This window comes from Salvelinus alpinus, chromosome 29 (genome assembly GCF_045679555.1).
Source record: "Salvelinus alpinus chromosome 29, SLU_Salpinus.1, whole genome shotgun sequence".
NCBI classification, from domain to species: domain Eukaryota; kingdom Metazoa; phylum Chordata; class Actinopteri; order Salmoniformes; family Salmonidae; genus Salvelinus; species Salvelinus alpinus.
The window spans coordinates 33,626,323-33,641,138 of NC_092114.1; the positions used below are offsets into that span (position 1 = coordinate 33,626,323).

The window sequence follows — 14,816 nt, forward strand, 5'->3', positions numbered from 1 at the left end:
TGAATGGCAGTGGCAGTCTGTCACTTAGACATGCTCAGCTGGCTTTAGCTCTGGCACGAGTGAGTGTGGCATGAGAGAGTGAAGAGGAAGAGAAACCACTCTCTACATCCCTCCTTCGGTTAAATTCATTATATGGAGTCTGGCAGTGTGTCTCAGATCAACAGTGTTTTCTCTCAGGGTGTTTACTGTCGGCCGCTGGGTACAGGGGAGGGCAGGACACACACAGGGATACAGCGAGGAGACGCGAGGCAACACCCCTCTTTCCCCCCTCGGCGTCGGCAGCCCCTAACATTTCCAAAGTCCCCGAAACGGGATAATGTTTCAGAATGCTGTTGGTGCAGATGGAAGTGTTGTGGGTCTGCGACTGGGAACAGGGATGTGGTCAATCCCAGCATGAGGGTGTTCAAGGGAGACCCTATGGATACGTCGCGGGCATTCCAATGCGCTGAGGTACAGGTGAAATGAGATGACGACATGAAGTTCCTCACACACCAGTTAACCCTAGGTTCTCTCTCTGCCCTTGTCCTGGTCTGCTCAGCCCTGCACTCTGGAATGGACTGTTCCAGAACACTCCTTTGTGACAGGTGACTTGGTGAAATCCTGTTGGCTTTGGAACCTCTCCAATTAATTTGCAGCTTGTCACGTGTATCTGTAAGCCAAGTAAAAGTTATTTTGGGGGGGGGCTGTGAAAGAGCTATTGTGCTGCGTAAATCTGTGTGAAAACCCCCTCCTGTTACAGATACACCAGCACTGACTGAGCTATGCATCTGGGACACATGTGGAGCCTAGAGGGAGAGATATGGGGGGGGGGGGGGTGTTATACAGTACTAACACATTTCAGCCTGATCTCAGTTGGCTCCTGGCCCACATTCTCTGGTTGATGAGATCCAGACCATCATCAGCAGGCTATTATTAGTCTGCTATGTGAACTAACGCACGCGTGTTCCTTTTGTTTTGAAAGTGGGACAACCCCTCTCCTGTGTGTCTGTGTTTTTTCTTTTTTTTCCTTCTCCTTCACTGTGAAATTAGGGTGTGTGTGTGTGAACTTCCTGCTTGGTTAGATGGACTTAATTCCTCTTTCTCTCGGCACCAAACAGCTCAGCCAATCCTCTTACAGTACACAGTAGGTTAGAAGAACAAGTCATCTTTTATTCCTCATTGCAGTGACCTTGTTTCTATTATTGTTCTCCTCACAAGACCATTTTTATTTAGTCATGTGTCTCACATCAGTACTACAGACATCTCAAGAGATTGGGTCTATGGTTTTTTCTATCTGCATTTGTCAAGATTGAGTTATTGACATAGCCTTGTTCTGTTCAATGTTCTCTACCTACAGTGGGGAGAACAAGTATTTGATACACTGCCAATTTTGCAGGTTTTCCTACTTACAAAGCATGTAGAGGGCTGTAATTTTTATCATAGGTACACTTCAACTGTGAGAGACGGAATCTAAAACAAAAATCCAGAAAATCACATTGTATGATTTTTAAGTAATTAATTTGCATTTTATTGCATGACATAAGTATTTGATCACCTACCAACCAGTAAGAATTCCGGCTCTCACAGACCTCTTAGTTTTTCTTTAAGAAGCCCTCCTGTTCTCCACTCATTACCTGTATTAACTGCACCTGTTTGAACTCGTTACCTGTATAAAAGACACCTGTCCACACACTCAATCAAACAGACTCCAACCTCTCCACAATGGCCAAGACCAGAGAGCTGTGTAAGGACATCAGGGATAAAAATGTAGACCTGCACATGGCTGGGATGGGCTACAGGACAATAGGCAAGCAGCTTGGTGAGAAGGCAACAACTGTTGGCGCAATTATTAGAAAATGGAAGAAGTTCAAGATGACGGTCAATCATCCTCGGTCTGGGGCTCCATGCAAGATCTCACCTCGTGGGGCATCAATGATCATGAGGAAGGTGAGGGATCAGCCCAGAACTACACGGCAGGACCTGGTCAATGACCTGAAGAGAGCTGGGACCACAGTCTCAAAGAAAACCATTAGCAACACACTACGCCGTCATGGATTAAAATCCTGCAGCGCACGCAAGGTCCCCCTGCTCAAGCCAGCGCATGTCCAGGCCCGTCTGAAGTTTGCCAATGACCATCTGGATGATCCAGAGGAGGAATGGGAGAAGGTCATGTGGTCTGATGAGACAGAAATAGAGCTTTTTGGTCTAAACTGCACTCGCCGTGTTTGGAGGAAGAAGAAGGATGAGTACAACCCCAAGAACACCATCCCAACCGTGAAGCATGGAGGTGGAAACATCATTCTTTGGGGATGCTTTTCTGCAAAGGGGACAGGACGACTGCACCGTATTGAGGGGAGGATGGATGGGGCCATGTATCGCGAGATCTTGGCCAACAACCTCCTTCCCTCAGTAAGAGCATTGAAGATGGGTCGTGGCTGGGTCTTCCAGCATGACAACGACACAAAGCACACAGCCATGGCAACTAAGGAGTGGCTCCGTAAGAAGCATCTCAAGGTCCTGGAGTGGCCTAGCCAGTCTCCAGACCTGAACCCAATAGAAAATCTTTGGATGGAGCTGAAACTCCGTATTGCCCAGCGACAGCCCCGAAACCTGAAGGATCTGGAGAAGATCTGTAGGGAGGAGTGGGCCAAAATCCCTGCTGCAGTGTGTGCAAACCTAGTCAAGAACTACAGGAAACGTATGATCTCTGTAATTGCAAACAAAGGTTTCTGTACCAAATATTAAGTTCTGCTTTTCTGATGTATCAAATACTTATGTCATGCAATAAAATGCAAATTAATTACTTAAAAATCATACAATGTGATTTTCTGGATTTTTGTTTTAGATTCCGTCTCTCATAGTTGAAGTGTACCTATGATAAAAATTACAGACCTCTACATGCTTTGTAAGTAGGAAAACCTGCAAAATCGGCAGTGTATCAAATACTTGTTCTCCCCACTGTATATAGTACACTAAATACCCCAATTCAAGAGAAGACCAGATAAAAAATTGCTGACACAATTCAAATCAATGCGCGTTTGGAACTTTTTAAAGCCAATTATCTCAGAATCATCTTTTTGCAGATAAAACCTTAGTCCCAAGCTCTTGATCTTTATTTCTACAAATAGATTCAAGCTTTATTCCATCCATCATGCAATGTTAGTTGACAGATGAAACTGTTGTCTCTGTGCAGGTTATTCTATTAGTCCTGGTCTTAATGGATCAGGTGGCTTTAGAGGGGAAGTGTTAGGGGTTTACAACGCAGTGACGTGATAACATGGGACATCTCACCAGCTGCTCTATAAGATCCACAGGGACCTCCACCTTCATCCCGTTACTACGCATGTTGCTCTTAAAAGGACATTTCAAAAAGGTTCTAATCATCATCTCCAGCGCCATCCCGACGTCGTCAACATGGCGCCTTCAGAAAGTATTCACACCACTTGACTTTTTCCACGTCTTGTGCTACGCCCTGAATTAAAAATGAATTACACTTTAGATTGTTTTGGGGGTCACTGGCCTACGCACTATACCCCATTAATGTCAAAGTGGAATTCTTTTTTTTCGAAATGTTAAGACGTTTCAGTTTTTAATTTATTAGTTTGTCGAGTTGAAGAATTCAACTCCTTTGTTTTATGGCAAGCCTAAATATGTTCAGGAGTAAAAATGTAACAGTCACATAAGTTGCACGGACTAACTCGGGGTGCAATAATAGTGTTTGACATGAGTTTTGAATGACTACCTCATCTCTGTACCCCACACATACAATTATCTGTAAAGTCCCTCAGTCGAGCACTGAATTTCCACCACAAAGAGCAGGGAGGTTTTCAATGCCTGGCAAAGAAGAACATCTATTGGTAGATGGTAGACGTTCAATATCACTTTGAGCAAGGTGAAGTTATTACTTACACTGTGGATGGTGTATCGATGCACCCAGTCACTACAAAGATACAGGTGTCCTTCCTAACTCAGTTTCCGGAGAGGAAATGGTGACTTTAAAACAGTTAGAGTTTAAAGGCTGTGATAGGAGAGAACTGAGGATGAATCAAGAATATTGTAGTTGCTTTACAATACCAACCTAATTGACAGCGTAGGGGGATAAAAAGGAAGTCTGTAAAAAAGTAAAATAAAAAATATTCCAGAACATGCATCCTGTTTGCAACGAGGCACTAAAGTAACACAGCAAAAAACGGACTGGAGTTTTCCAGGATAAAAAAAAAATGGAATGGAGCTAAGCACTGTTAAAATCCTAGAGGAAAACCTGGTTCAGTCTGCTTTCCACCAGACACTGGTGATGAATTCACCTTTCAGAAGGACAATAACATAACTCGAGGCCAAATCTACGCTGGAGTTGCTTAACAAAAATACTGAATGTTCCTGAGTGGCCGAGTTACAGTTTTGATTTAAATCTACTTGAAAATCTATGGCAAGACCTGAAAATGGTTGTCTAGCAATGATCCACAACCAATTTGACAGGGCTTGAAACACTAAGTACAATCCAGGTGTGGAAAGCTCTTAGATTTACCCAGAAAGACTCACGGTGTAACTAATTGCTGCCAAAGGTGCTCCTACAAATGATTGACTCGGGTATGAATACTTTTAACTATATATTTAAATTGGCAAACATTTCTAAAAACATGTTTTCACTTTCATGTGGTATTGTATGATTGAGAAAATATATTTAATCAATTATGAATTCAGTCTAACACAATGAAATGTGGTATAAGTCAAGGGGTATGAATACTTTCTGACGCCCCTGTATGTGAAAATGGTGTGTTTTGTAGTAAAAAGGGTAGAGAAGTGTTTTTCAATGACGACAAGCAATTGGTCAAAATCGCACAATGAGAACATTGGAAACACACCATTTTCACATGTTGGGGTGGTGCTGGAAATGATGAATGTGAAGTTTCCCATTTTAAGACAGCTGCAAATGTCCCTGCCTTAGACCCTGGTACTAACCCTGTATAAATAACCATACCACAGTGCTTCTAGTGTAAACAGCAGCCTCCGAACAGTCAGGTGTCGACTACGTTTCTTCCTGAAGCCTATTGGGGATGTTCCAGACGCTAAAGGGTTCACAAGTTGATATGGAGTTTCTTTTTGGCGTCTATTAACAGTCTCTACTGGCGCGTGTTTACAGTGTGATGAGGGAGCCAGCGTGTCGTCTGATGTAGAGTGGCTCCGTCTGCTGTGACAGACGTCTGTCTGGGACTACCCACCTTTAGTCTCTGTATGGGACTACCCACCTTTCCCATCCTGGCTCGTCTCAGTGGGAATGTTAAAGGAGTAGAAGCTCTTGATGTCGTTTAGAGGATCCTCCGTGTGTCTTTCTGTTCGCTGTGTTTGCCAAGGTGGAGCACTGTGGTATGAAAGGCAGTGTGCTCTGAGTCCCTTTGGGGCCCCTAAAACGTGTGTGTTGCAGAGCGTGCTGTGTGCCAGTCGGGCTGCTCCAGTAGACAGAGGCCCCAGCGCTCATTAGCAGGCTGTGGGTTCCCTGCGGGAGGGGAGGGTGTCAGCGGGCGGGGGGTGTCAGCTCAGTGCTGCGTGTTGTCTCTGTGGTGGTGCCAGCGCCACAGCTCTCATCTGAGCCCCGGCCCTGCTCTGCTCTGCCAGCAGCCTGAATCTCCCTCTCTCTGAAGAGGCCTAGCATCCCTCCGTCATCAGTCAGCCCCCTCGACGGCCTGCTGCCTGTCTAACTACCCACTCATGTGTCTCTGCTTGTCTCTCTGCCTACCCACGTCAGTCAAACTGCCGGTTGTGCCATTTGACAGAACCGGCTTTACGTACAGCAAAGGCACAATAGTAATGTTGGATTTCCATACCGTTGTTGGTCGGATGAACATGTGATGTATGACTCAGTAGGTCTGGGGGTTTAGAGAGGAGCTGAGACCTAGTTATGGGTCTAAGGAGTTTAGCCCTTACTAAGCAGATGGACAGGGCTGCATGTCTGTTAAGGCCAGCGATCCACAGAATAAAGTCCCATTTTAAAAGATGTAACAGTGCTGAGTTGTTTCCGGTGAGGGCTGTGAACTTTTTTGACTCCTTTCGCAGTTCTTTTTCCGTTGACATTTGACTTTGTTGTAAAAATAAATGTGCAACATTTGTTGAGTCTCTTCAGGGCTCTCGGCTAATGATGTCCAGCACTCCGCAGTTTACAACGTCGCGTCACTACATGTAGGGAGATGAGGAAATCACTCTGGCAGTCTGCCAGCCTCAAAGAGGATTTTTAAAATAATAATTAATGCAAATTCTTGGTCAGCTCTGAGTTCAAAGCCAGAAGTGTCGCCTGTGGGTGGGTGGGGGCCTGCGTGTTTGTCAGTCGAAGCTAAGTGTAATGAGGAGTGGTGGTGCACAGCATCAGCAAAAGACAGTCGAGTGTGTGTGTGTGTGTGTGTGTGTGTGGGGGGGGGGGGGGGGGCAGGGAAACATGGCTGTCACCCCTCCGTTTCATCAGGAGGAGACAGTCTAACCTCCACCAACACTTTGATTATCATGCAATATCTCAGTGAAGGCTGCTACTGATGATAACTACAGGGCAATTCCACAGTAACTTGAAAATGTATGCCTAAGAAAAAACATTTGATTTCAAAGTTCAACAAAACACAACTCTATGCACAATTTACACAGTAAAAAAAAATGATTTCAACTTTACTGGAAACTGTGCAGATGCAAAATTTGGTAACAGAATTACAGTTAAATCTCCCTCAATTTTATTCTGTTACCAAACTTTATCTGTACAGTTCTTCCTGTGTGTTTTGGTAAAAGTGGAACTTGTTCATAGAGCTCTATGGTTTGTTAAACTTTGAAATCAATGGTTTTTGTTTGATATACATTTTCAAGTGAAAGATCTGAGAGTAATTCCGTTACCATGGAATTGCCCTACCGCTATTTCAGTAGAGATCCAGCGTGTTTGTTCACTCTTGTTTTAATCTAATTTCCTCATCATTAGTGTTGTTACACATCAAACAGTAGCCTAGTACAGCTGCACTGTGTGTAGGATGCAGCGCTGTACTGTGAGGGGAAGCAGGGTTATAAGTGTTATACAGTAAATCTGCTCTGTGTAGGAAGCAGGTTATTTCTGTACTCAGACACTGGAGACCTTAACAATGAAGCATGTTGGAAAGTTTGTGTCCTGTATTGGAAGTCCATGTCACCATACCATTCTTCGGTCTTTCCTGGCAGTGTACTGCTGTAACTATCGGTGCTTCATTGACTGTCTATCCACAAATGGTACTGGGATGGAAGGTTTATTGTCAGATGAAATGGTTCTGTAGGAAAAGGAAGTGGTGTGTTTAAGATGACTGTCACACTGGTTTCAATAACATCTTCTGTCTGTCAGCCAAAGGAAACTACTGGAACCTCAGTCATACTAGACAGCCATATTCTCCCTATTAATAAATGATTAGGCTTTTACTGAGTTACAGTTCATAGAAGGAAATCGGTCAACTGAAATAAATTCATGAAGCCCTAATCTATGGATTTCACATGACTGTGCAGGGGCACAGCCATTGGTGGGCTTGGGAGGGCATAGGCCCACCCACTTGGGAGCCAGGTTCAGCCAGTCAGAAATAAAAATTCCCCACAAAAGGGCTTTATTAAAGACACAAATCCTCCTCCGCACCCCCCTCCACCTCATGCAATCTGGCAGGTGAAGAAGCCGGATGTGGTTGTCCTGCGCTGGTGTGGTTACATGTGGCCTGCGGTTGTGAGGCCAGTTGGATGTACTGCCAAATTCTCTAAAACGACGGAGTAGAGAAATTAATGGTAGAGAAATTAACATTCAAATCTGGCAACGGCTCTGTTGGACATTCCTGCAGTCCGCATGCCAATTGCACGCTCCCTCAACTTGAGACATCTGTGGCATTGTGTTGTGACAAAACTGCACATTTTAGAGTGGCCTTTTATTGTCCCCAGCACTGTGTAATGATCATGTTGTTTAATTAGCTTGTTGATAGGTGTGGCATATCAGGTGGATGGATTGTCTTGGCAAAGGAGAAGTGCTCACTAACAGGGATGTAAACAAATTTGTGCACAAAATTTGAGAGAAATACACCTTTTGTGCGTATGGAACATTTACATTTACATTTAAGTCATTTAGCAGACGCTCTTATCCAGAGCGACTTACAAGTTGGTGCATTCACCTTATGATGTCCAGTGGAACAACCACTTTACAATAGGGCATCTAACTCTAAGGGGGAGGGGGGGGGGTTAGAAGGATTACTTTATCAGAAATGTATCATTTCTGAGGTCTTTTATTTCAGCTCATGAAACATGGGACCAACACTTTACATCTTGCGTTTATATTTTTGTTCAGTGTATATTTGAACAAATATACAGTTGAAGTTCACATACATATGATCTTTGTCCCCATGTGGAGTTGCAAACCGTAGTCTGGCTTTTTTATGGCAGTTTTGGAGCAGTGGCTTCTTCCTTACTGAGCGGCCTTTCAGGTTATGTCGATTAAGGACTCGTTTTACTGTGGATATAGATACTTTTGTACCTGTTTATTCCAACATGGCCCTTTGCTGTTGTTCTGGGATTGATTTGCACTTTTCGCACAAAAGTACGTTCATCTCTGGGAGACAGAACGCGTCTCCTTCCTGAGCGGTATGACGGCTGCGTAGTCCCATGGTGTTTATACTTGCGTACTATTGTTTGTACAGATGAACGTGGTACCTTCAGGCGTTTGGAAATTGCTCCCAAGGATGAACCAGACTTGTGGAGGGCAAAAAAAAACTTGTGGAGGTCCACAATTTCTTTTTCTGAGGTCTTGGCTGATTTCTTTTGATTTTCCCATGATGTCAAGCAAATAGGCACTGATTTTGAAGGTAGGCCTTGAAATACATCCACAGGTACACCTCCAATTGACTCATATGATGTCAATCAGCCTATCAGAAGCTTCTAAAGCCATGACATCATTTTCTGGAATTTTCCAAGCAGTTTAAAGCCACAGTCAACTTTGTGTATGTAAACATCTGACCCACTGGAATTGTGATACAGTGAAATAATCTGTCTGTAAGCACTATTTGGAAAAATTACTTTTGTCATGCACACAGCAGATGTCCTAACCGACTTGCCAAAACTATAGTTTGTTAACGAGACATCTGTGGAGTAGTTGAAAAACAAGTTTTAATGACTCCAACCTAAGTGTATGTAAACTTCCGACTTCAACTGTAAATAGGAAATATGTCATGCTTCTTCCGAAGGACCCAAAATATCATGGTTTTGTTCTAGTTTTGCGAGGAATCACCTTTCTGTCTTCTGTGGGTCATGGTTATGTTGTGAGAAACATGGTGCATTTGGTGCTACTTGTAATGCTTTTTGATCTTATGCTAATGTAAGTGTTATGCTAATGTCTGGTCATCTACTATGCGGTGTTATGGTAACATCCTATTGCTAACCAGCTGTCCTGTGTTTTTAGGATGACATAGATGGGATCCCCTGGTCAGAGGAGAGGGATGTGAGGAAGGTGCTCTATCTCTCCCTGAAGGAGTTCAAGACTGCTCAGAAAAGGCAGCTTGGAGATGGAACCAAATACACAAATGGTGAGTTTCTCCAGGGACTCTTCTCTCCACCACTGACCCAGTCAGCCTTTTGTCTGGACGCTCATAGACCTGTGCTGGGCTACTGTGTTTAGTTGTTTACAGTGGACTAGCTGAAAATGATCTGGTAGTTGTGATGGAATAGTGACATGTTTAATATGGAGTTATTTCAGAGTGAAGGTGCTTTGGTAAACACAATGAAACAGAGAGGATGCTGCAGGTTTTTTTTCTAAGCAGGTGCAATATAAAGTCCATGGAGCTCAGTGTGTGTGTGTGTGTGTGTGTGTGTGTGTACACCTAGGATAAAGTCTGGTTTGTGCTATCTGATGCTGCTTTGTTTGACACCTTCGCTGTGCTTCAATCCACCCTGCTCTGTCTCCTCTCTGCTTCAAACCACAGCCAACTAGCAGATTAAACTTCACACAGGCCTCTGAACCTATTCTCCGCTGTCACTGACGAGACTGAGGGGGAGCGGAAGGCCTCTGGAGGTTCACAACGTGCTATGCAGGCAAGGGGAAGCCTCAGTTCAGATCTAGGTTACAGGCTCTGTCGCTGACAGATTGCACTGTACTGGCTGAAACTGTCCTCTATTCTGGAGAATCAGTCAAACACTACTGTGATGGTAGTGTTCTCACCCCCTCCTCCTTCTGCAGTGTTGTCGGTCTCTTTTAGAGGGGGTGTGTCCGGCTGGCTGTCTGGAGCCAGCTGCCTGCAGACACCCATGGATCCAACAGCAGAGGGAATGGACCAACCCTGCAAGTCCCTAAGCGTGTCAGACAGGGGGCCGGCGGTCTATCTCCCATCCATAACCGGCAATCATGCCATCTCCCCGACCACTTTACCTCTCACTGTTGGCAGGCGTCCATCTCTTTTCCTCTTTCTCTCTCTGCATTATTGAACTAATTACGTGATGCCCGTCTGCGTCCCATTCCTTCCTCTCTCTCGCTCTCTCCTTCTCCCTGTTATTCCTCCCTAGATGGAAGGCATCATTACATCAATAGGCCTCTGGTTACTGCTGCTCAGGAAGCTTTCTTCCGGCTCCCCTGCCCTCCTCAATCTCCCTCTCCATATCGCTCCCCCCGTGGTTCTCAGAGGGCGTAGCTCAGTTCTATTGATGGAACTACTGTCTGCGTTGGAGCTGGTGGATGGTAGTGACTGTCTTCCCCATAACACCACTGGCACCGGCTTTGTCCTGTCTGTCCCTTAGCACTGACCACTGAGACCTCAGGGGATGGAACTGTGGCAATTTTGGCTAGAACGTAGTGGCATAGGGCACAGTGCCTTGGTCATAAGGCTGGCCTTCTCTGAGAGAGAGTGTAACAGACTGCCAATCTGCAGCATGTCATTCTCACATGCCACATCCACTGGACTTGTTATGAACGTGTTATTTTTTCAATATATTTATGGTCTTTTCTGAGGATGACAGTGGGAAGGATGGAGGTGGTGTCAAAGAGCAGTAGGCCAGAGTTGAACCTATGCCAACACTAGACGTGTGCCAGAAGTGACTGTAGCTTAGACTGCTAGACCAGCCTAGGCCACATAGACTTATTATTGGGTAGAGCTTTTAATTTTACTCTTAGTACTCGCAGTAGACATTACAGTTACTAAATAGGATATCTGTCTCCTTCGGTCCAGGGTTAAATTGTGGTCATAACTGTGTGGTTGGGACAGCCATTTTAAAAACACTACTTATGTTGTCCTATTGTAGTGTTGTCTCCTAGCATTCCCCTTCCTGGATCACGTTCTATTGTAGTGTTGTCTCCTAGCATTCCCCTTCCTGGATCACGTTCTATTGTAGTGTTGTCTCCTAGCATTCCCCTTCCTGGATCACGTTCTATTGTAGTGTTGTCTCCTAGCATTCCCCTTCCTGGATCACGTTCTATTGTAGTGTTGTCTCCTAGCATTCCCCTTCCTGGATCACGTTCTATTGTAGCGTTGTCTCCTAGCATTCCCCTTCCAGGATCACGTTCTATTGTAGCGTTGTCTCCTAGCATTCCCCTTCCTGGATCACGTTCTATTGTAGTGTTGTCTCCTAGCATTCCCCTTCCTGGATCACGTTCTATTGTAGTGTTGTCTCCTAGCATTCCCCTTCCAGGATCACGATCTATTGTAGTGTTGTCTCCTAGCATTCCCCTTCCTGGATCACGTTCTATTGTAGTGTTGTCTCCTAGCATTCCCCTTCCAGGATCACGTTCTATTGTAGTGTTGTCTCCTAGCATTCCCCTTCCAGGATCACGTTCTATTGTAGTGTTGTCTCCTAGCATTCCCCTTCCTGGATCACGTTCTATTGTAGTGTTGTCTCCTAGCATTCCCCTTCCTGGATCACGTTCTATTGTAGTGTTGTCTCCTAGCATTCCCCTTCCCGGATCACGTTCTATTGTAGTGTGTCTCCTAGCATTCCCCTTCCTGGATCACGTTCTATTGTAGTGTTGTCTCCTAGCATTCCCCTTCCTGGATCACGTTCTATTGTAGTGTTGTCTCCTAGCATTCCCCTTCCTGGATCACGTTCTATTGTAGTGTTGTCTCCTAGCATTCCCCTTCCTGGATCACGTTCTATTGTAGTGTTGTCTCCTAGCATTCCCCTTCCTGGATCACGTTCTATTGTAGTGTTGTTTCCTAGCATTCCCCTTCCTGGATCACGTTCTATTGTAGTGTTGTCTCCTAGCATTCCCCTTCCTGGATCACGTTCTATTGTAGTGTTGTCTCCTAGCATTCCCCTTCCAGGATCACGATCTATTGTAGTGTTGTCTCCTAGCATTCCCCTTCCTGGATCACGTTCTATTGTAGTGTTGTCTCCTAGCATTCCCCTTCCTGGATCACGTTCTATTGTATTGTTGTCTCCTAGCATTCCCCTTCCTGGATCACGTTCTATTGTAGTGTTGTCTCCTAGCATTCCCCTTCCTGGATCACGTTCTATTGTAGTGTTGTCTCCTAGCATTCCCCTTCCTGGATCACGTTCTATTGTAGTGTTGTCTCCTAGCATTCCCCTTCCTGGATCACGTTTTATTGTAGTGTTGTCTCCTAGCATTCCCCTTCCTGGATCACGTTCTATTGTAGTGTTGTCTCCTAGCATTCCCCTTCCTGGATCACGTTCTATTGTAGCGTTGTCTCCTAGCATTCCCCTTCCTGGATCACGTTCTATTGTAGCGTTGTCTCCTAGCATTCCCCTTCCTGGATCACGTTCTATTGTAGTGTTGTCTCCTAGCATTCCCCTTCCTGGATCACGTTCTATTGTAGCGTTGTCTCCTAGCATTCCCCTTCCTGGATCACGTTCTATTGTAGTGTTGTCTCCTAGCATTCCCCTTCCAGGATCACGTTCTATTGTAGTGTTGTCTCCTAGCATTCCCCTTCCTGGATCACGTTCTATTGTAGTGTTGTCTCCTAGCATTCCCCTTCCAGGATCACGTTCTATTGTAGCGTTGTCTCCTAGCATTCCCCTTCCTGGATCACGTTCTATTGTAGCGTTGTCTCCTAGCATTCCCCTTCCTAGATCACGTTCTATTGTAGTGTTGTCTCCTAGCATTCCCCTTCCTGGATCACGTTCTATTGTAGTGTTGTCTCCTAGCATTCCCCTTCCAGGATCACGTTCTATTGTAGCGTTGTCTCCTAGCATTCCCCTTCCTGGATCACGTTCTATTGTAGCGTTGTCTCCTAGCATTCCCCTTCCAGGATCACGTTCTATTGTAGCGTTGTCTCCTAGCATTCCCCTTCCTGGATCACGTTCTATTGTAGTGTTGTCTCCTAGCATTCCCCTTCCTGGATCACGTTCTATTGTAGTGTTGTCTCCTAGCATTCCCCTTCCTGGATCACGTTCTATTGTAGTGTTGTCTCCTAGCATTCCCCTTCCTGGATCACGTTCTATTGTAGCGTTGTCTCCTAGCATTCCCCTTCCTGGATCACGTTCTATTGTAGTGTTGTCTCCTAGCATTCCCCTTCCTGGATCACGTTCTATTGTAGCGTTGTCTCCTAGCATTCCCCTTCCTGGATCACGTTCTATTGTAGTGTTGTCTCCTAGCATTCCCCTTCCAGGATCACGTTCTATTGTAGTGTTGTCTCCTAGCATTCCCCTTCCTGGATCACGTTCTATTGTAGTGTTGTCTCCTAGCATTCCCTTTCCAGGATCACGTTCTATTGTAGCGTTGTCTCCTAGCATTCCCCTTCCTGGATCACGTTCTATTGTAGTGTTGTCTCCTAGCATTCCCCTTCCTAGATCACGTTCTATTGTAGTGTTGTCTCCTAGCATTCCCCTTCCAGGATCACGTTCTATTGTAGCGTTGTCTCCTAGCATTCCCCTTCCTGGATCACGTTCTATTGTAGCGTTGTCTCCTAGCATTCCCCTTCCTGGATCACGTTCTATTGTAGCGTTGTCTCCTAGCATTCCCCTTCCTAGATCACGTTCTATTGTAGTGTTGTCTCCTAGCATTCCCCTTCCAGGATCACGTTCTATTGTAGTGTTGTCTCCTAGCATTCCCCTTCCTGGATCACGTTCTATTGTAGTGTTGTCTCCTAGCATTCCCCTTCCTGGATCACGTTCTATTGTAGTGTTGTCTCCTAGCATTCCCCTTCCAGGATCACGTTCTATTGTAGTGTTGTCTCCTAGCATTCCCCTTCCAGGATCACGATCTATTGTCAGAAGTGGTTGGAAATTAATTCAAATGGGGTAAAATCCCAAATGTCACACATATTGTTTATTTTTATATACACACTATGGTCCCAATCATACTGTGTCATAAAAGCTTTGAGAGAAAAAAATATATATTGTCACTAGCCATAGTTGTGATGGCCACAGCACACAGTGAGTGAGCTAGCAGACCCTAAGCTTGCTCCATTAGAAACCGCATTATTCAGTCGTAATCACTCTGTTTGTAAAGGTGATTAATCTGAAGTAATGCCACTCTCCTGGCTGTTAATATTTTATATCTGCCTCTGGGCTTCCTGTCTGCATTACTCCACCTCCCACTAATGGGCTACACTCTGTGGTTCGCTATGGTACGCACCCCCTCACCTCTCCATCTCTCCTTCCTTCCATCTCGCTCGCTCTCTCCAGAGAGCAGGAGGAACATGGCAAGGCGATGAGCTTAGTTAAGCACGCATAAATCTGATTACAGACCCTTACGGATCAGCCGACATCCTCCTTCCCAGCTAGGCCTCACTGGGACCAGGGTAAAGAGTTTAGGCCCCAGCCCAGTGTGGCTCCCTCCATGACTCGCGGTCTGCGTCCCTGTCTCTATCTTCCTCACTGCCCGGCCCCTCACAATGGCACTGATGTGAGACCGACATGTGTAAAACAACTCC

At 45.2% G+C, this 14,816-nt stretch overlaps 1 protein-coding gene across 2 annotated transcripts in view; it reads left to right on the forward strand.

The window, feature by feature from the left end:
- LOC139558538 (protein Jumonji-like) overlaps window positions 1-14,816 on the forward strand; it is a 93,952-nt gene that overhangs the window by 30,782 nt on the left and 48,354 nt on the right. For both annotated transcript variants that reach the window (XM_071373711.1, XM_071373712.1), the window contains exon 2: window positions 9,401-9,524. In XM_071373711.1, coding sequence (XP_071229812.1) covers window positions 9,401-9,524 — 124 coding nt within the window. The remainder of the gene's footprint in view (window positions 1-9,400; window positions 9,525-14,816) is intronic.